Source organism: Nicotiana tabacum, chromosome 7 (genome assembly GCF_000715075.1).
Source record: "Nicotiana tabacum cultivar K326 chromosome 7, ASM71507v2, whole genome shotgun sequence".
Lineage (NCBI taxonomy): Eukaryota > Viridiplantae > Streptophyta > Magnoliopsida > Solanales > Solanaceae > Nicotiana > Nicotiana tabacum.
This window is the reverse complement of record NC_134086.1, coordinates 147,235,607-147,258,273: the sequence shown is the minus strand read 5'-3', so window position 1 is coordinate 147,258,273 and position 22,667 is coordinate 147,235,607. Positions and strand designations below refer to the sequence as shown.

Here is a 22,667-nt window from a genome sequence, read left to right as displayed (position 1 = left end):
ATTTGACTTGTTTGTATATGATCTCGGATCAGAATTTTTATGACTTGGTTAGCTCCATTAGGTGATTTGAGACTTAGGAGCGTTATCGTAATGCATTTTAGAAGTCCGTGGAAGGTTTAGGTTTTAATTGGCGAAATTGAGATTTTGGTGTTTTTTCCGGTTGATAGGTGAGATTTTGATATATGGGTAGGAATATAATTCCGGAAGTTGCAGTAGCTCCGTAGTGTCATTTGTGACGTGTGTGCAAATTTTCAGGTCATTTGGACGTGGTTTGTTGGATTTTGATCAAAAGCGTAATTTGAAAGTTCTTGGAATTCTTAGGCTTGAATCCGATGTGATTATGGTGTTTTGATGTTGCTTTGAGGGTTCCAAAGGTTGGAACAAGTTTGAATGAGGTTATGGGATATGTTGGCATGTATGGTTGAGGTCCCGAGGGTCCCGAGGGTCCCGAGGGCCTCGGGTGAGTTTTGGTGGTCAATCGGACCATTGCATGTTGTTTGGAATTGCAGAAAATTTGTTGATCAGTGTTGTAGAGAAATGGCCTTCGCGTTCGCGAGTAGGCCCTCATGTTCGCGAAGGGTTAGCTGGTGAAGGCTGGAATTTTAGCCTTCGCGTTCGCGAGGAAGGCTCTGCGTTCACAAAGGGCTGATTGTTTGGGCATCGCGTTCGCGGGTGAAGCTCCACGTTCGCGTAGAGGAAATTGGCCAGCTGGGCTTGAGGTGTTTTATTCATCGCGTTCGCAAGAGATGTAACGCGATCGCGAAGGGTCAAGCTGAGGAGCCATCGCGTTTGCGAGTGGCTGGTCGCGATCACGAAGAGTAATTTTGGGTCAAAGTTATTTTGTGCTTCGCGAATGCGAGGCATTGACCGCGTTCGCGTAGAAGGTTTTTGATGCCTGGGCAAATTGTTTAAATAGCCATTGTCCGCGATTTGTGGCTAACTTTCACCATTTTTGGGCGATTTTGGAGCTTTTTGAGAGGATTTGGAGAGGGATTCAAGAGATAACACCTGGAGGTAAGATTTTTGAACTCAATACTCGATCCTATATTGATTCTTACTTGTTTAATCATGAAAAATGTGGAAATTAAAGCCTAAAAATTGGGGAATTAGGGCATGAATTTGGAGAGTGTAAATTGGGAATTTGAAGAGGCAATTGAGGTCCAATTTTGATGTTCTTGGCATGTTTAGACTCATGAGAGGATGAGGATTCTATTGATGTGACTTTTATCGGATTCCGAGATGTGGGCCCGGGGGCCGGATTTGAGCAATTTCAGGATTTTTGATGTAAATTGGATATTTTTGAGTTGGCTTTGTTCCCTTAGCATATTTTAATAGTTATGTACTGATTGTGGCTAGATTTGGAGCATCCGGAGGTCCATTCATGAGGGCAAAGGCATCGCGGGCTAGAGTTTGGACCGGATCGAGGTAAGTAATGATTGTAAATACTGTCCTAAGGGTTTGAAACCCCGGATTTCACATCGTTGTGCTTCTTTGAGGTGACGCACACACTAGATGACGAGCGTGAAGTCGTGCACCGTTGGGGATTGTGACTTGGTATGTCCCGTATGACTATTAAGTCGCGTATTTGATTTGAAATATTATGATATTCCATATTTAAGAGATTGATATTAAATTTTGGGTTGTATGCCATGTTTGGGGCCTTGTGCCGACCTGTTTAGACCCTTAGGGGCACTTTCACTATTTTCCTCACTTTATTCATTTTGAAAGCATATCCTCAATCATGTTTTACCTGTTTATTGTTTAAATCTGGTTTTATCACTTTACTTCTTAAAATGTGAAAACTATTTGGGCTGAGTTCCCTATTTTACTGATGGTCCGAGTGATTATGAGGTTGATGACTGAGATAGACCGAGGGTCTGATTGTGAGGTTGATGACTGAGATAGACCGAGGATCTAATTGTAAGGTTAATGACTGAGAGAGACCGATGGCCTGATTGTAAGGATTATATATTTATGGATCGGGCTACACGCCACAGCAATAATATATATATATATATATATATATATATATATATATATATATATAGATCGGGCTGCACGCCGCAGCGATATGTAGGATCGGGCTGCCCATGCGGATTATAGCGCCTGGGTTGTAGGAGCCCCTCCGGAGTCTGCACACCCCAGTGAGTGCAGTTGACTATATATATGGATCGGGCTGCACGCCGTAGCAATATATGGATCGGGCTGTACGCCGCAGCGGTTGCTATATGGTGCCTATTGAGTGTGAGTGCTGAGTGTGACCGTTGATTGGTAAGAGTTGAGTCACGAGTGACTGAGAGGCTTGCCCGAAGGGCTATCTATATACATGTACGCTAGTGATGCTTGCCTAAGGGGCCTGGTTATGAACTTAGTGTTTTTCACTCCTCCTTAAAGTGAGTTTCTATCGTATATGTTGATTTAATTATTGTTTTCACTCATCTTTAGACCGAGCCTCTATTGAAATGTTGAACAAATGCTTTAAACAACTTTCATTTAAACTGAAGTTTTAAGTTATGAAATGGGTATGAATTTCTGTTTTTGCCGGGAGGCTGTATATGAATTATGTTTCGCCCGAGGAATCGATTATGATTTTCATCACTTTCACTATATATATATAAATTTCTGTTTTGCCGATGGGCTGTATACGAACTATGTTTTGCCCGAGGGGACGATTATGATTTTCATCACTTCCACTATATACATATTTCATTAAACCTATATTGAGAAGGTTATAAAGATAATTTTTAAAGGATTTTACTGAAGTTGGGGGTTTAACGAAAAGAATTGAATGGTATCCTGGTTTGGGAACATGTTGTAAACATTGTGGTTCTATAACGTGGTTGACGCGTTTTCTTACTGCTCAGTCTTTATTTACTCTTATTACTTACTGGGTTGGAGTACTCACATTACTCCCTGCACCTCGTATGCAGATTCAGGTATTTCGAAATCCGGTAGCGGGTGTTGATTGCTCAAAGGCGGAGTCATCGGAGTTAGCAAGGTGGCTGCACGACATTCACAGCACTACTTTCCTTCCCTCATTTTCATTACTGTATTTAGTACATTTTTAGATTCTTTTTGTATTCGGACCTTGGTAGATGCTCATGACTAGTGATACCCCGATGTCGGGCTTGTGTATTTAGTCCGCACTTTTCTTTAAAAATTTCATTATAAGAATTATTGTTTTTAAATGGTTGATTCAGGAGTTGTGTCGGCTGGCCTTGTTTCACGATAGGTGTCATCACAACCGGATCGGTTTGGGATCGTCACAATATTACTATATATACTAGTTAAGAAAATAAATAATAAATCTAATCTACTATTTATGTAAAGATCTCTTCATAAATAAATTAACCCCATAAACTTTGGAATAAGAGGATTTTGCTTTTGTCTTCCGTGACTTCGGGTCCCATTTCAAATTGTCACAAACTCACAATAACGATGTGAGAGATATGACCTATTTCATACTCCTTCAAATAGTAATTATTCAAATTGTAAGGAATTATTAAAGTAAAGGTATTTATATTTCTAATTTAGAATAAATTGAAACTTTTCATTTTCTGCTTCATTATTTAAAGAAAAATTGATACCACTTTTGGTCATCTTAGAAAGAAAAAAAATACAAGTCTTTCCTTTTCAATTGAATCATCAACATCTCATTGATTTAAACAAGCTTCCAGTCATTATGACCATGTGATTGTTTGACACCTATATCATCTAATTGGAGTACTTTTACTTGAAAGAGGGAAAAAACTTTTTCACTTTAGCCACTTCATTAATTATTTCCTTTTTACATGAATACGATGTACATATCTAATGGTGAAGCATTACCTAAATTTGTAATCAATGGATTTAAGACAATTATAAATTTGAGGAAAACAACAAAAGAAAATAGAGTCGAAAATAGTGAGAAGTTAACTCGAGTACGTGGCCAGACCTTCTTGGGGCTAGGTTATATTTTTGGGCCAAGCCTAGGAAAATATTGGGACATTTGCATCTATACCCGTTTTTTGTGTCACATTTTAACTTGTGTCCGCTTTGCAAAAAACATTACAAGCGTACCTGTTTTTTCGCATAACTTCAGCACACGGGGTTGAAGTAGTAAAGGCAATCACGCAAAACTTCAGCATTCTAGTAGCCGGGCCTGAAGTTCAGCTCTAGAGCTGAAGTTTTTATTTTGTAACTGGTGAACTTCAGCTTTAGAGCTGAAATTTTTGTATTGTAACTGGAAACTTCAGCTCTAGAGCTGAAGTTTTTGTTAATTTGCTGTATTTGTCAATTATAATTTTTTAGCTGTATTTTTGTTGTTTTGCCTTAGTTGTAGCTAGTGGCTGTTAGCTGAAGTGGACTAGAATGAGCAAGTTATGTTTTTATGAAAGTCACAAGATGCTCGATATATGTCCTTTAAGACAAAAGAAGGAATAACGGTGCCCAAACAAACAAAAATAAGTAGAGAGGCGTATGAATATATACTGCACAAAAATCATACCAAGAAATATATATATTTCCAAATGGCACACAAACAATTGGCCTTACAAAAACGTTTTCCAACAGTAAGCAATCCAAAACAAACCCTACTGGTAACTTAAACTTTTTCCTAAGACTAATTTGCTGTAAATTTGGAGCAGAAGTACAATTGCCGAACTGTTCAATAAAAAAAAATTGACCTTATAACTAAAGCAGCGCTGCTGCTGGAGATAAATACCAATTTGTTTTGTAACTTGAAGAAGAAAACAAAGGAGGAGAAGGAGGAGGAGAAAATGGCTGAAATTATTTAAAAAATGGGTACAAGTTAAAAGTTTTTTAAAAAATGGGTATATGTTAAATGGGGGCGCCCCGTGCAAATTTTTACGAAAATATTCCAGAGTTTAAGTCCAGAAAGAACCATAATTCATGATCCTTTTACATATTTCTGAAAAGGAATATAATGGGCAAGTTAAACATTTGTCCGGTTGGCCCAAAATAATTACCTTTGCTAGCAAAATATACCAAAATATATGTATATTATACATTAATATACAAAATATATACATTTTGTCGGCTACTATTTCTGGGATCAACTATGCTGTGTATTTTTCCAGGGGATGATAGTAATATTGAGCCAACAGTGTGGATTTTGTTATAAGCATCTTCCAATGGTTGCAAGTTCCTTGTACATGGATTCTTAGCAGTAGTCACTATGCACAATCTGAAGCTTTGGGGGTTAAAATATTTACTTGGAGAGGAAACAATGGTGAAAAATAGTGTGCAACCATCTTTTGCAGATGAACAATTACAATTGTGGGAGCAAAATCAAAATCTAATGTCACACCATTTTCAACTGGTGAACAACATTTCCATCATTACATCGTTCCACGAATCTATTGGGCCGGGCAAGCACCAATGTAGACAATCATTCTGAATCTTTTTGTTCATATTTTCTTTAGCAAATGGCTGATATTGCCTGTAGACTCCAGGGTGCCCATCTGGTCTCAGCAGCGAAAGGAAAGTGGTATCGAACAATTTCATTGTCAACCTGTCTGCAGATTCTGTTCTCGATATACTCTCGAATTCTTCTAATTCAATTTTGCGCATCACCTCATCTACATAACCAATGTCAACCTCATCTTGTTTGAAGGGTCCTGTTCTATTACAATAACCTCCCGTATTCCATTCACCATTCTCAAAGTGATCGGGGGTAGTCGTTCTAAAAAATGTATACGCCTTGTTCTTTGAGCTTGTGATGAATTTCATAGTCGAATTCATTGCTTTGCGATATGCATAGTCAAATCCCACCTCTGTAATGTTCTTACCAGGGCAGTAGTGGCAGCCAACAATCTTATCGTTCTCATAGTAAATTGTAGATTTCAGGTACCACTTGCCACCAGCAATAACTACATAATCAAAACTGTCAAATTGTCGAGTCCAATCATCATCCAGTTTGTCAAGATGAAGCTGGATTATGTCCGTGGAAACTCCATCGTCATCTTCAAAAATAGTGGATTTTGCAAGAAAAGGCGACCAGACAACAGAAAGAGTGAAATTATGGGTTGGGAAGTACCATCTTCTGCTTTTAAATTGCTTGTCATGGTAGACCTCATCGCCTTGTTCCTCCTGCATGACAACGTAAACGTGATTAGGAACTACTACCTTTCGAAATTCAAAATAACAGACATTTAATGAGTTGCATCTAGCAACTGTTATAAGCATAAAAATCTCAGAGAGGATAGGTAAATAACCAATTAACAACAACAAGTCCAGTGAAATTCCACAAGTGGGGTCTGAGGTGTATGCAGACCTTACCCCTACCTAGGGGTGACAAAATGGTTAAAAGAAAACAGTTAACCACCCATATTATCTACTAAAAAATGAGTTGGATAATGAATTTTTTTAAAATGTGTCAAATATGGCTAAGAACCATATTATCCATTTAGAAAATGGATAACCAATGAGTAACCAATGGATAACCAATGAGTCTAACTTTTACATTTGTAAAATCTCAAATTAGGGATACTAAGAATTCTCTCAAAAGTGATCATATGCAAGAATTCATGGATAATATGATTACCTATATTATCCGTCGGTTAACCCGTCTTTTATCCGTATTATATATGGTTCGGGTCGGATAATTGGTCCATTTTTCATTACCCGTTTTAACCCGAACCATTTCCGACCCGACCCGACCGTTTGCCACTCCTACTCCTACCTAACGAAGATAGGGAGACTGTTTCCGAAAGACCCTCGGCTCAAAAGAAGTGAAAATGAAGAAGTAAACAGACGTAAATAACCAATTAAGGAAATGAAAAGACTTGGACTTGATGTGGTTAACGCATCGTACAAGAGAGAAATTGGACTACTCAACAATATCAAATTACAATCTTTTCCTTTTATAGACAATTCTGATTTAAGAAAGAAGAATTAACCCAAATAGTCGTCCACCCAACCACTTAAACTAAAACTAGTCGGTGGAAGTATAATATATGGATAATTTATGTACTATATATGTAGAACTATGTGTAATCAATGTATATAATTAGAAAAATTAAACAATAAATATGGCCGACTATTTGTGTAAAGATCCCGGTTTTCTCGTAATAATAAGAAAAATTAGTTTGCGGTGGTTCAACCGCATCTTCAGAGTATTTGCCCATTTTGCAACTGATTGATGTTTTTCCGTACTAAACGTCAACTAGGCAACTAAGAACTCAGAGGTCTGCAGGAAATATTGATATACTTGATGCTGTTTAATGATGATAATTAGATTTCTAATTCAGGATGGAGAATTCTCCAAACGGCAGCCTCCGATTTATGTATAAAGAAAAGTCCATAAACACTCAAAGATATTTTCCAACTAAATAAGTACCACTAAGAAAGAATCAGCATACTCGGCCAGCTGCCTATCGACTAGGACATTTCGATAGGAGGGTTCTTTCACAGGCATAACAGACTAGAAAATATCCATAATGGCATTTCCTTATTCACTATTGTAACCACCATTAAGGGGTTATTGTTTCATCTCCTTTGAAAAATGTTCTGTAACAAAAATAGAATAAACAAATACTTATAAAGGGGAGGGGGGGGGGGTTCAAAGTCCTCAAAATCACTTTAAAACTATTCCTTGATTTTGTTATCACTTATCAATCACATTTTGCTGAAGTCTCAAGGAGATAATAATGTGGCCAGCTAGTTTTCTTGGTCAAAGGAAATAGAACTAACAGTGAAACTTGAGCAATAGTCTTGAATGTTCATCTAGTTTGGTTTGAGATTAAGTCTGAATTATCAATGTTACGACTCAAAAGAACCTTTACAAGCTGGCGTGCGGGTCCAGTATCCATGTAACTGAGAGTGACACTACTGATAAAAGCCAATTTGCAGAGGCATGCCCACCTCATACACAAAAAGATCCTAATTATGGGTTGTGAGATACAACTGGATAAGCCACCAGCTTATAAAACATGAGTGTCCCACAAATTTTAATGAAATACACTAACATCCACAAAAAGCTTGTATTTAGTTGAGATCCACATTGACCATTTAAGAGCAATTATTGATGTTAGCAAGTAGTTAAGAAAAAACATCTAAGTCATGAATCATGATTCTTTTGATTGCATTAGCCAGCTCTCCGCATTTCAATTCAGAACATCAAAGAAGAATAATAAAACAAAATTGGAAAGCAAAGAACATTCAGAACAGTTAGTTCCACTGATTTTATTTGAGCTTGAAATGTACCTGTGAGAGAATGCAAAGCAATGACTGTACATGATTGCGCATAATTGAATCGCCGATGAATGCAAATGATTTGTTCCGCATTAAATTAAGGAATTTCTTAGGGCTAAATCTTGGTAGCTCACAGTCTCTTGGGTTCCATCTCCAGTAAAGATAATCAGTATCAGGTCTCCCATTTTTCATACAATTCTGGTGAGATTCAATTGTATAGCAAGTGCTGTTAGTGTAAACTGGACCACTGGGATCTGGCACCCAATCTCCTATAAATAAATCACATTTTTCTGTAACCAAAAAAAAAAATGCAGCTTTTCAAAACTCATACACCAGAAACCAAGCTCAAAGTGCAAATCTAATTATTAATTCTAAGTTGTTCCTCATTCTGTATAGTAGTACATACTTGACATTCACTGGAATCACTACTTATCAGCCAAAGAACCAGAAATAACAAGTATTATAAGAAAATAATCTTAGCTGTGTGCTTCTAAGTCCTACTTATTTTCAGTTATTTTAGCACCCAAAAAAAAAAAAAGAGAACACAAATTCCCCTGTCCATTGTTATCCTAATAAATTAATCCGTTTTTAATGGAGAATGTTCAGTTTCTCCTTTTCTTAAGGGGTTCCTTAAAACATAACACAAATTGATAAAAAACCTTGTTCCTCTAACACAAGATAATCACAAAATTGGACTGAAGTGAAGGGAAATATGATAGCGAAAGGGACCTTTCAAGAATCAATTTTTACAATATGTGGTCGTTCATGCATGGCCAGAAAAAACAAGATAAGAAGAAGAATCTTAACCAACCATTTTGCAAAGTTCGGTCCACAACATTCTCTGGAAGATCACCGGTTACCGGCGGCTGACTCACGGTGGCCGGCGGCGACAATGTGTTGTCGGGAACAAAAGCTGTGTCATTCACCTCAATCTGAGAAAACTGTTGAAAATTGGACAAGAACAGACGGTAGGCAAGACCAAACAACAGAAAACAAACTGCAAACTTTACAAAAACTAAGGACAATTGTTTCTTGCTAACGTTGTTGTTATTCAAGGCCTTCATTATTCTTGGTCTCTGCACTTGTTGTTACAGAGACCGAATAGTATAATATGGATACTTGTTCATTAAGGTCTGTGCAACAAAATAATATAGAAAGAGACAAATAAACAAAGGGAAGAAGAAGAAGAAATGATGGTGCAATAATGGTAGGAAAAAAGAAAGGTTTAAAAAATTGAGTATTTTTGGCAACCAACTGTTAACCAAGAAAGAAAAATGAAGGGGGTCGTTAGAAATAAGGCAAAGTAACACAAAAGTACAAAGGGAAAGGGTACAAAGGAAATAAAGTGGGGCTTCACTTTAACAGTGACATGGTGCACACCATTGTGTGTTCTCTGTTCACCTGCTATCCAGGATTTTATCCCTTTCATCATGTTATATGACTGCTTTGATCAGATATTAATTTCCATATATTAGAAGAAAAATATTGAAGTAATGATAAAAAGTTAATTTTGCTAAAATATATCACAACAAAATATAGGATTAACTGAATTTGATATTTGAAAGTCGCAAAAGTTATACCAGAGGGATTCGTTTGGTACAATGGTGGAATAAACAAGGATATTTTACGGATTAGCTATTCCACTTTTTAATGCGATAGGTGATCCCACCATTTTAGTGTAAAACTTATTGCAAGATTAATAATACCTATAACTAAATCTAGGATAAATACAATCCTAAATTTTATCCTGAAATGATTGTCTCATCCCTGTACCAAACGAACCCTGGAGTATTAATAGTTACGAACATTTCAGAATGGAAGTTTGAAGAAGAAAAAGAAGAAAAAGAGAGAAAGTGAAGAGTATTATTCTTGTGCTTTGGAGATTCTTTAGCACATATGTTGGCTTTTTTTCTTTTCTCCCTTTCTCACATTTTTCTTGGTTGGTTGTTAACTTGTAATCTAAGATGATGCCAGCTTAAGAGCGAAGTGGTTTGGGTTTGAAATGAAAACTTAAATTCAATGAATATAAGTTAATAATATTGGTACTATTGGAAATCATAATAGAACATTGCTTTTATTAGGAAACATTTTATTCTTAATGTGAAATTTGCAAATTCAAATTTAATCGGATCCTAATATGAATATTAAACATCAAATGGAAAACTAAAAAAATCAATAGAACATAAGGATAAAATACCTTATGGTTATTCATTAATTCAAAAAAAAAAACTTATGGTTAATTAACATGACAAACAATTATATTCTGTTATGAGAAGCATGTCAAAATCTTTTAAAATAGAGGCAGAATTTAGATTATATATATATATATATAATTATTTTAGATATAGAGTTTCGATCATATATAACAGGTACGGTCATATCCATTAATGCCTAGATCTGCCCGTGAAGTTGAATAGAGATTTGGTGTTATAAAAAAGCAGTCGAAATTATAGTCCAAAATGGTGTTGCTTTTAGGATTGCAGTTGGCAGTGCCTGTAAATGATTTTGCCACATTACTCACCTTTCTAATGCTTAGATGCGGTAAAACTGAATTGTTTAGTCTTGAAGATGGTTAATTAGAATTTGCACGAAATTGCTTAAAACTTGTGGATATTGCATCTCTGGTAGGAATAATTTGTGAACTGAATTTTACAATTCTCCAACCAATATGACTTCTTATTTGAAGAGTGAAAGAGATACTAAAAACAGTATTACAAATTAATCTATGTGATACAAAGAAAACACAGTAAACAAATGCAATCAAGCAGTGGACCACAGTGTCTTTTTGTGCAACCTTCAAAGAAAACCAATGGAAACGTGTCTGACTCAACTGTTCCATTTCTAATTCAGTTTCCATTTCCCAAAGCTCAAAGCTTATCATTTCACGTCGGAGGAGCAACTCGTGCCCCTTTTTTCGGCGACAAAATGGTTAAAAAAAAAGTTAATCATCCATATTATTTATTAAAAGTAGATTGGATAATAAATTTTTTAAAAACGGATAAAATATAGATAAGAACTATATTATCCATTTAGAAAATAGGTAACAAATGGATAATTAATAGATTTAACTTTTACATTTGTAAAACCACAAATTGGAGGTTCTTCAAATTAGAGATACTAAGAATTCGAAGTCATGGATAATATAGTTACTCATATTAATCCGTTTTTTATCCGTATTAAATATGAGTGGGGGCGGATAATTTATCCGTTTTTTCATTATCCGTATTTGACTCGAACCATATTCGACCCGACCCAGCCGCTTGCCACTCCTAGAATGACATGTGCTTCGAACAAATGCTTGTGTTTGCTTTTCGATTAAATATCGAGCATTGATTTAAAAAAAAAAAAATTATAGATGCCTTAATCTGTTTTATTTTCTCTTCGCACTCCTCCATGCTCGAATCTTCTATCTCAAATAATTGTAGATTTTTAAATCCAAATTATCTCAATTAATTGTACACTTTATATTTTTTGCATAAAGGGGCAATTCAAGATCTAAGGTCTGAGGTCATTGTAATATTTAATCCCCTCACCCCCACGGCCCCACCCCAGACTACCCCCAACAACAACCCTACATTGATTTAGGCACATCATGCAACTTTATCAGGGAATAAAGACGTCCTTTTTCCCATAAATAAAATCAAAGATTATTTATGAGATTCTGGCATTTCCTTATATCTACCGATTGGATTATTTGTCGGCAAAATTCCTACTTTAATTTATGTCTTTATTAATTTTTAATTAAATGAGAATGGATCGCATTAAGGAGCATTGCGTGTGAAGCAGATTGGGCAAGTAACTTTTGAGTTTTCATCATATTATAATTTGCTTGGTAGTGGCCCTTAGAGAACTTACATGAATTCAAAATAATCTACTGAAAAATTCTTTTGTAAAACTCCATTACCTAAACCACTAATTTGTTTCTAAACATTTAAGGTTAGCCTCCTAAGTAAAATGAGAATAGAGCGGATGGATAAGTAATTTGGTAATAGAGCCAAAATCAACCCTATTTTTGTGTTTTTCAATGTTTGCCTCTTGTTATGTTATCTATGCTCTAATTTTATCCAAGCATAAGTTTGCTTAATTATACATTACTGTAACACCCCACTCTTTAAATAGAGTCTCATATCGACAAAACACAAGAGGGATATTGGTTATATAAGTTAACAAGCCTTAGAGGCAGCTCAATAATATTGGAGACCTAAAGTTGTCACGACCCAAACCGATGGGCCGCGACGGACACCTGGTACCTTACTCAACCAAGTACCAACGTAACATATCTTTCGTATCATACTACCATATGTAAATGAAACGGAAAGGTTGTTGTGAGATAACTAGAATAAAACATGAGGGAACACTCGACATAGGACGACCCAAGATGTAATACAAACTTATACATATGACATAGGGGCCTAGAAGGCCAAAATGATCACTCATACACTAAACATAGGCCGACAAGGCCATACAATCTTTCAGATACATGACATATGTCTACAAGCCTCTAACAGTACATAAACGTCATAAGGACGGGACAGGGCTCCGACATACCAATCAATACCTGTCCAACGCATACTGACCAAATAGACAACTCTGGAGCAAAAAGAGTGCACCAACACCTTCTGCTAAGCTGATATCTTACTTGGAGGGCTCTCAACCTATCTATCGGGACCTGCGGGCATAAAATGCAGGGTCTACAGGCAAAAGGGACGTCAGTACAAATAATGTACCGAGTATGTAAGGAATGAAAATCAGTAAATAGTAGACATGAGAGAAACATGGAGTAAGAGACTGAACATGTAGGTCTGAATAACTCTGTGAATCATTAATATTTATAATGTCATGCATATGTGTATAAATGTCATGTCATGCATAGGTATATGCGTTCATAAATTTATTAAGTCTCTGAGGGAATCCCATCATATCAACTCGGCCATTGCGGGCAAAATCATCAACATATACCATCTGATCAGGTGGTGGTACGTATATAACACCGTAACCTTTTTTCATATTCCATATACATATATATACGCCATATAACGTCGTCTGGTCATGGGTCAATGTACATGGATAAATGAATGCAATACATGAGAAATACGTCAATAAAATCTCTCGAAACGTCATAAGACCATTATGCCTCTGATTAATATCATGAAATAAACTTTATTTTCTAAGACCCATGAATAGACGATAGAATAATAAGACATATGGGGAATTAAGAACATAGGAACCTCTAGTATTTCTATGAATATAGTCATTTATGAAAGTTATGCATTTGCTCATTTCGTTTATATCGTATGGATCATGCCAAAAAAGGGATAGCTTTAACATACTTGGGCCGATTCTCTTGACAATCCCTCTAACACACGTCTTTTGCGAAAAACACATAACGACAGATCGAAGTAGGGAAGAATTTGTATGATATTCTTAAGAGAGAATGTACCATGCTTCCTTATAATTGCATCTCACGCATAATAGGATCTTGTAAGGGTTCATGTGAATTCTTACTTTGAGAATTCACCCATTGTTGTTTTTGAAATTCTAATCGATCTCCATTTTGTGAATAAAGAGATTTTCTCAATAGCTATTTCAATAAGAATGAGATAAGGTGTATATATCCTTAAATAGTGCCACCACCTCCTTAAGTATAAGATTAGTTAGCAATTTAGTCCCATATCTTCATAATCCCACGTGGATTGTTGTCCCCTAGTAATTATCCAAGATTCTTACTTAATCACAATGTTAATCTTTCACCAATTCATAATTAACCAAATATCCACATATTACGAATTTATCTCAAATTACTAAAATACTATTTACTTTTAACGCACTTTATACACCTTACTATCATGGTCATGTGGTACCTTGTATGGTACTAGTCCATAAATATCGGGTATTATAGTTCCGACCATATTTTGTCCCAAATTATCAAACTTCGACCAAACTCATTTTCTTCGATTCGTCACGAATTTACTTATCACTTGTTTAAAATAGAATAATACTTGTAATCTCCAAATAATCTTGTCCTTGAATTGATGTTAATTATCTTACAACAAATTCAATGTACAATACTATAGAGTGTAACATCGTCATAATATAATACTTCGGAGCATATCATCCACGTAATACTGCGGGGCGTAACATCATTCCAGTCACGACCCAAACCGATGGGCCGCGATGGGCACCCAGTACCTTACTCAGCCGAGTACCAACATAATGTATCTTTCTTATTACATCATCATATACACGTGACATACGAGCCTAATAGGCCAACATGATCCTTTATAAACTCAAAACATAGGGCGACAAGATTGTACAATCTTTCACGTACACGAAATATGTTTACAAGCCTCTAAGAGTAAATAAATGTCATAAAGGTCGGGACAGAGTCCCGTCATACCAAACAATACACGTCTAAATCATACTAACCAAACAAGCAACTCCGAAGCAAATAGAGCACACCAACATCTTCCACTGAGCTGATAGCCTACTTGGAGGACTCTCGACCTCTCTATCGGGACCCGCGGGCATGAAATGCAGCGTCCCCAGGCAAAAGGGACGTCAGTACAAAAAATATACCGAGTATATAAGGTACATAAATAAGTACATAACAGACATGGAAGAAATATGGAGTACATGACTCAACTTGTAAGTTTGAATAACTTTGTAAATCATGAAATAATTATAGTATCATGCATATGCGTATGAATGTCATGTAGTGCATAGGTACATGTTTCATAACATCATCAGCCTCTGAGGGCATTCCATCATATCATATCGGCCACTATGGGCAAAATCATCAACGTATACCAGCTGATCGAGTGGTGGTGTATGTATAATGCCATAACATTTCCCATATCCCATATACATATCATCAACGTATAACAGCTGATCAGGTGGTGGTGTGTATATAACACCATAACCTTTCCCATATCCCACATACATATATATAGATACATATATACTCAATTATAACGTCATCTGGTCACGGGTCAATGTACATGAATGCAATGCATGAAAAGTATGTTAATAAAATCTTTCGGAATTGTCATAAGACCATTTTGCCTTTGAGTAATATCATAAAGTAACCTCTTTTCAACTTTCGTCTTTTTCTAAGACCCATGATCAGATGATAAAATATCATGACACATGGAAATTCAAGAACATAGATATTTCTAATACTTCTATGAATATAGCCATTCATGGAATTTGTGCATTTGCACATTTCACTCGTATCGTATGGATCATGCCAAAAGAAAGAATGGATAGCCTTAACATACTTGTTTCTTAAATTATTTGAACGAATCTGCTTCTGCGAAATTTATACTTGGATTCCTTGAAATCTTGGATGAATTTGTTCTGCTTCTAATGTTTTGTGTATTATAGACAGAAATGAACTTAATCCTAATTGTTGAACTTTGAAATTTCAATTGAAATCCTTGGGCTAAGAGTTTGGACGAGAATGCCTTCTGTTTCAAGATTCTTGGCTTCAAGCCAAAGACTTGAATGATTTGGTTCAAGTTCTTGGTTTTCAACATTCTTTAAGACTTAGCCTAGCTTTTTAATTCAAGACTTGTATGTGTAAATAAGGCATCTCATGCCTAATGACTCATCAAACCTTTTGTTTCCACTTTGGCTTAGATTAATGCCAAGTGGCATCCCCAAAAAGGATATTTATCTTAATTTATTAATTAACTAGGTAATGTCTTGTTAGCCGGTAATTAATCAATTACCCGCAAAATTGAAAATTATTCCCACTTACTTAAAATATTAATCACTTTTCATATATCTTGTACACCTTACTATTATGGTCATGTAGTACCTTGTATGGTATTAATCCTTAAATACCGAGTATTTTAGCTCGAGCCGTATTTTATCTCAACATGCCAAACTTGGACGAAAATTCATTTTCTTTGACTTGCTTCCCCTTTCACCTTTACTAATCACTTGTAAAATAGCATAATCCTTATAATCTCCAAATAATCTTTTACTTGGACTGATGTCAATTACCTTACGACAAATTTAACGTACAATACTTCAGGGTGCAACATTGTCGTAACTTAATACTGCAAAGCGTAACATCACCGTAATGTAATACTGTTGGGTGCAATATTGTCGTAACTTAATACTGCAAAACATCATCGTAATATATTACTGCAGAGGGTAACATCATCGTAATATATACTGCAGAGCATAACATCGACGTAATACTGCGGGGCGTAACAATTTCCCCCTTTGGAACATTCGTCCTCGAATGTTGACTAATGCATTTATCGGTCTCATAACTGGATAGCTCTTACAAATGACTTTAATACTGTCTTTGTCATTAGGCAACTGTTCTGTGAATAAATCTAAAGTCTAGGGAATTTCCACCTTTAGGCCTCTTCCTCACACCATGAACTGTGGTCGGAATTCTTCCAATCTCGTAACCGTTGCTACCTTCTGTCATACAGCCTGTACGACTTTTTCCTTGTAAGTGCGCCTAAGTGACTCTTCTTTCTTTTTTCCTCCAGCTTTTATCCAATTTCTAGGCCTTACTTTGTAAACATATACAGAGCTTGACAAGATGTCCCTTTGGGCATCTATAGGTATACTGAAGTTCTTCGCTCAGTACTTTGTTGAACTTACGAATATTGCTATATCTTACTTCATAAACCCGGTTATCCATTCGTATGAATTTACTGCATCTAGGTATGTCATACTATACCATAACTCTTACTTTGATTTATTGTTACTGAGGTCTGCTACCAAACTCCAGGTTACTCTCGTTGCTATCCTACATGTATAAATCTAAGTCCTTTAACGCTTCTTCATTGTTGTTCATCTTAAGACTGATAGCCTAATCTCATCTTATACTTTGTAACTTTTATCCATCCATTGTTGATCCACCTAAATATTTATCTCTACCACTGATAACTTGAAGCCTCTTACATAATCGCTAGGGCTCACGTTGCATTGAGGAATATTAGAAGTGATTTTCCTGATTCACCTGGGGGCGATACTATACTTTCATAACCGCATTTCATAGCATCCCAATGTGATTCACCTTACGTGGGTATTTTAATCCCATACAATTCATGAAATCCTCTTTTTTTATTCAATTCATTACTTAATCGAAGGCTCAAAGGTCATCCTTTATCTATTACAATTACACCCTCATTCTTCTACCAGGACAACATTCTATCTCTTCTCAATGCTACTAGTCTTAGACTCCTTTGAGTTCATTCAGGCCATACTGAGCTTTCTGTAACTTAAAGAAACAATTAGCTCTATTGTTTTCATGGGCTTAATCCTGAGGAGTTTATCTATTTTACTCACCTTCTCACTCGCCTTTTCTTATTCTTACTCATGTCTTCCTAAAACCTTTTCGCTCTACCATATTTTAGCTTACGATATACATATATCCATTTATCCTACTCGCAAGCTTCCTTCAACTTGCTTGCACCATAGATTTCCTTGTGATATTTTGGAACATCAAGCGAGACATCACATCGTCTCTAACTCTTCTTTACTTTCTTGACTAGATCTCTTGGTACTTAAAAATCATAGGCTGGAAGATATACCACTGACGCCGCCGCTATCATTCCTGGATACTGAATCCCCGCGCTTCTAGCCTTCTATCCGTAGTATGGACTATGTACAACCTTCTGGATTTGAGTGTCTCTTATGTTGTTCACCTTTACCTTACTTACCTTAAAATCTTGCATCACATCTTCTATCTCTTTCATGACCCCCCTTCCATATAAGTATATTTCACATCCATAACTAAAACTCTATTATAATACTTGCACCTCTGATACATATACAATCCGGTGGGAGCTTCATACTGACTTCTTATGAGTCTAGTACATTTCTAACTGGATTTATCGTAGAGACATTATAGAATATGGCTACTGTACTATCTCTCTTGTATCTCTGATATTAAGGGTGATCCTGCAATGTTCTCAATTATGATTTCTATAATTTTCTAAGTCCAATAGTCAGACTCCTGATTTACTTGGTTGATGTAACTCTTTAGTTTCCTCTTCCCTATGATCAACCTTTATGTAGGCTTAAGCTATCTTCCGATCTGCGGCTCATGGTATTAGTTATTGCTTTAGCCTTTCATGGACGCTATGGAATATCCAGGATACAATCTTCTAACAATTCAATCCTTTGTCTATGACCTGGACTCAGTTCTTTCTTTTAACTTATAATGGAGTCTTCTACGGTTGTATGATTGTCAATATATATGTTGCATGGATAATATTCTGAAATCTTAAGTGCGCTCATAATGTAACTTACTCTGGATCATTGATCGAATAATCCCTTTCGTTCCTTCTCAACTTTCTTTAAATGCAAGTTATTAGTTTTCCCGGTCTTTCTGCCCCTTGTTGCGTGCATACCTAGTTTATCTTAGTTCCCACACATTCCGGAATTTTTGTGCAACTCATATCATCTCGAATATTACTTTTGACTTTACTTCCCGTTCATTAGCCACGGTAGGTGCCACTTTCTTATAGAGTGCATACAATGTTGTAGTGAGATTGTTTTTTGACATGACCATTTCTCCTTCGAGTTACCATATTTAGATTGAAGCTTTCTTCCTTATTTTCTCAGCTAGTCTTTCATTTTAGAATTTAGGGAGGACCCCCTGACTCTTGTAAAGCTGCGAACTTACTACATCGTATACTCGACGGAATTTTTGATGTCCTTCCTCACCTGTAATTATCCATAATTACTTACCTTCACGCCCTTGTGCTTGTAAGGTTACTTCTGAACTGATATTTTGACTGTCTTCCTAGTGACACTCTCTTTTATTTTCGTAACACTTATACGGCACATTTAACTACCCCAACTCCTATCTGAATATTTCTCAAGGATCACGATATCATATCTGCGAGACTGAATTTCCGATGACACCTTCTAAAATAGAACAACTAATATTTCTGTCTATCACTTTATCTTGAAAACTTTAACAAGACATTATTTGCTTTTAGCTCCCATTGCTATATCTATTGGCTCTTCGGGTTACCTAACATTCTTTCTCTACTAGGGACGGGAGCCACACTAAGGTAATATGTATCCCTTCAAGGCTTCTAGTGCCTATCTTTGTAGTACTCATATCTAGCTGCACTATTTTAGAGTGTGTCTCACAAGGAGATCTATTAGCACATTTTTAATATTCTTCGAAAATGTCAACTAGCAAACAATCCATTTACCATTTTGGGTTACTCTAACCCCAGTCAGACCCTGATATCCCGTCCTTCTCTTAAACCATATATGTAAGCTCCCTTAGGGCATAACTGAGATGTGTGTGGCTGTCACACCTTCTTTTTCTTGGAAGGGATATGGAGTTTTTATAATTAAAGTGACGTTGATCGAAACAGGATTATTTATATTTAGATTCAGAGTCGCCACTAGGGATAATTTATGGTGTCCCAAGTCACCGGTTTAAAAATCTCGAATCGAGGAAGTTTGACTCCGTTTTACAATCCGCGAAATACAGAAATCCGGATAAGGAATTCTGTTAACCAGGGAGAAGGTGTTAGGCATTCTCGGGTTCCGTGGTTTTAGCACGGTCGCTCAACTATTAATAATTGGCCTAATTATCTGATTTAACACAAGCTTTAAAACTATTGTGTATTTTTAACCTTTTAAACCGCTTTTAATTATTTATGGAATTGGTTGGAACAAGTCGCGATGTCGCACACTCGTTTGTTTGGTACACCTTGTGAATCGCGTCACGGGAACCGTACCCACGATCTACAACATGTTTAATTTTATTATTATTCGAAATTATGATCGGGTCACATGAAATGCACACCCGAATTGAGATTTACGTATCGTGACCATATCATGGGAACCGTTCTCATAGTCACGATGATTTATTTACGTGCCTAAAAGTTTGCATACCCACGTGCGGTTAGCTTAAATATGCTCCTAGAGAAGCAAAAGTAAAGTACAAAAACAATCCAAAGCTCACATTACTATAAAAAAAAAACATTTCCAATCTGCTATTTAGATCAAATTCGATTTTTTTAATAAAACAAATTCAAAACCTATACAACTACATTCTCAATCCAGTAGCATCACCAAAAGAACAATTCAATATAAAATTATAGAAATGCAGCAATCACGAGCAATTAAACCCAGTTCTGCTTTCTTTCAATTTCCAATCCTACAACCCTTTTGATTAAACTTAATTAATGAAATAACCATCCAATCACTTTTTGTAACTAGATTCCACCTAACACTACACAACCTGGATCAAATTGAGCTTAATGGACCTTTCCTAAACGATTGACCAAGATAAACAACTTAAAATCTACTTTTAACCAAAGAAATACGTAACTAAATGATGTACTAATCAAACAGAGACAATTTCAATTCAGAATGAAAAGTAAGGAACAAACAAACAAATAGTCCATTCATAATATCAAGAGGAACAGATCTGGAAATCAAAGAGCAAATAAAGTTTAGAATTGAACCTTTATAGTTGCACTGTGTTTTTGAAGCAATGAAAAGAAAAGACTCCAGGCCAAAGCTACAGTTGACGAACTCGACAGACCGGACACCGACGACCTCGAGTGCAGAACTTTGACGGGATTAATAGAGGATTCTTGGGGGGGGGGGGGGGGGTTCGTTTCCTCGGCGAAAATAGCAACGGTTTGAGCTATTTGTCGCACCTTCTTTTTTCCTACACCCCGAAAAGGGTATAAGAGAGTTTTTTCCAACTTAAAGTGACAATCGAAATGAGATTCATTTATTATTAAAAATTTAGAGTCGCCACTTGGGATAATTTATGGTGTCCCAAGTCACTGGTTCAAATCCCGAATCGAGAAAAAGATTGACTCTGTTTTACAGTCCGCGAACATAAAAATCTGGGTAAGGAATTCTATTAACCCGAGAGAAGGTGTTAGGTATTCCCGGGTTCCGTGGTTCTAGCACGGTCGCTCAACTATTATAATTGGCATATTATCTGATTTTAATACATATTTTAGCCTATGGTTCAATTTTAACTTATTAACCGCTCTTATTCATTTTTAGGAAGATTGCAACGTCATTTAAAATATGTCTTGAACCACGTCACATAAATACATCCACGGTCCACGACACATTTTATTTAACGTTGTTGGAATTTGGATTTGGGTCACATGAAATGCACACCCGAGTTTAGGAAGGTAATTTTAAATTACGCGCCTAAAGCAACTACGCATTTTTCAACTTTGCGAGGGCCATAGAAAATTCACTAAATGGCATGCCTCTAATTCTAAGGATTTAAAATTAATTAAATGAGGGCCATGAGTTTTGAGGTTTTATTGTGGATGGAGTAGTATAAATTGATAAGTACAAAAGGCCTAAAGAAATGGGTTAGCTACATGTATATCACTGGAGCCTTTTGTTATAGCATACTACAATTCAGAAAGGTGGAATTGACATTTATGTGAAAATAACAAAAGACGGGTGCCCGCTTTGGGTTCATCTCCATATCATCTTCAAAAGACCGATTTTCGTTTTCAAATTCTAAAACGAAACTAACCAAATTTTATAACAAAATAATGAATCTTAAATGACTATATGAGCACAAAAAAAACCATGTTAAGAACTATTCGGATGAACCAGAAGGAACAAAACAAACATGGACATACAAAAATGCATTTTAAACTTGATTATAACAAAGAACACTTAAAATGATTAATTTATTTAACACTATGCTAAAGAGAAAGTTGTAGTATTACCACTATAACTTCTACAGTACCATTTTGAAGCAGAGGAAGTTGAATCTTCACATGGTTAATTTAAGAAAATATGCAGCCAATAACATAAATTGAAGATAAGATTTTTCCACTAACGCAATCTATTTTATTTTATTTTTATATCTTAATGTTGACAAATTGTTCAACTTCACATACTTTTTAAATTTCAAAATATGAACATGGTGCTACATGGGCTTGAAATCTAAATGTAAACAAAACAATACATGCTGGTTACAAGTCATGAGCCAAGAAAAATAAAAAATAAAAAAATAAAGAAAAAAAAACGAGACAGAGTCATGAACATACTAAAATAACGTTAACATTTACAAATCTCAATTCACTCAATCAAAGAAACATCATTCATGCGAACAGATCCAATACGAAAAAAACTTTATCAAAAGAACCAAATCAATTTGTTTCTGCTTCAATAAAGATGCTCCGGCATTTTTTAACTCAAGAGCTTGAATTACATACCTACAAGAGAGTGAATTTAAATGAATAAAATCTGAAAGTTGTAGAGTCAATACAGCAGCAACAACAAAATCTCTATCAACTCTTTTTCAAACCCAAGATTCAAGGCCCAAAATGTTGAAAGAAAAATTTAATGAAAATTTTCAACCTAAATTTCTCTCTTCCCCCTCATTTTTTTTTCTTCTCAAATTTTCTCTTCTATTTATAGCAAAATTTTCGAGATTTTTCAGATTTTTTTTAAAAAATATTTTATTATTTTATTATTTT

At 35.8% G+C, this 22,667-nt stretch overlaps 1 protein-coding gene and 1 long non-coding RNA gene across 2 annotated transcripts; both read right to left on the bottom strand.

Moving 5' to 3' along the window:
- Window positions 1-5,192: 5,192 nt before the first annotated feature.
- Window positions 5,193-9,456, bottom strand: LOC107820097 (protein trichome birefringence-like 25). The gene is made up of 3 exons (XM_016646311.2): window positions 9,005-9,456; window positions 8,206-8,483; window positions 5,193-6,090 (listed from the first exon to the last, which is right to left on the bottom strand). The coding sequence occupies exons 1-3, from the start codon at window positions 9,255-9,257 to the stop codon at window positions 5,314-5,316; spliced, it is 1,308 nt and encodes a 435-aa protein (XP_016501797.1). The 5' UTR covers window positions 9,258-9,456; the 3' UTR covers window positions 5,193-5,313.
- Window positions 9,457-14,444: 4,988 nt separating this feature from the next.
- Window positions 14,445-20,863, bottom strand: LOC142161876 (uncharacterized). Its single transcript, XR_012693588.1, has 2 exons — window positions 20,661-20,863; window positions 14,445-14,701 (listed from the first exon to the last, which is right to left on the bottom strand). It is a non-coding gene; the product is annotated as an uncharacterized LOC142161876 (long non-coding RNA).
- Between the last annotated feature and the right edge of the window lie 1,804 nt (window positions 20,864-22,667).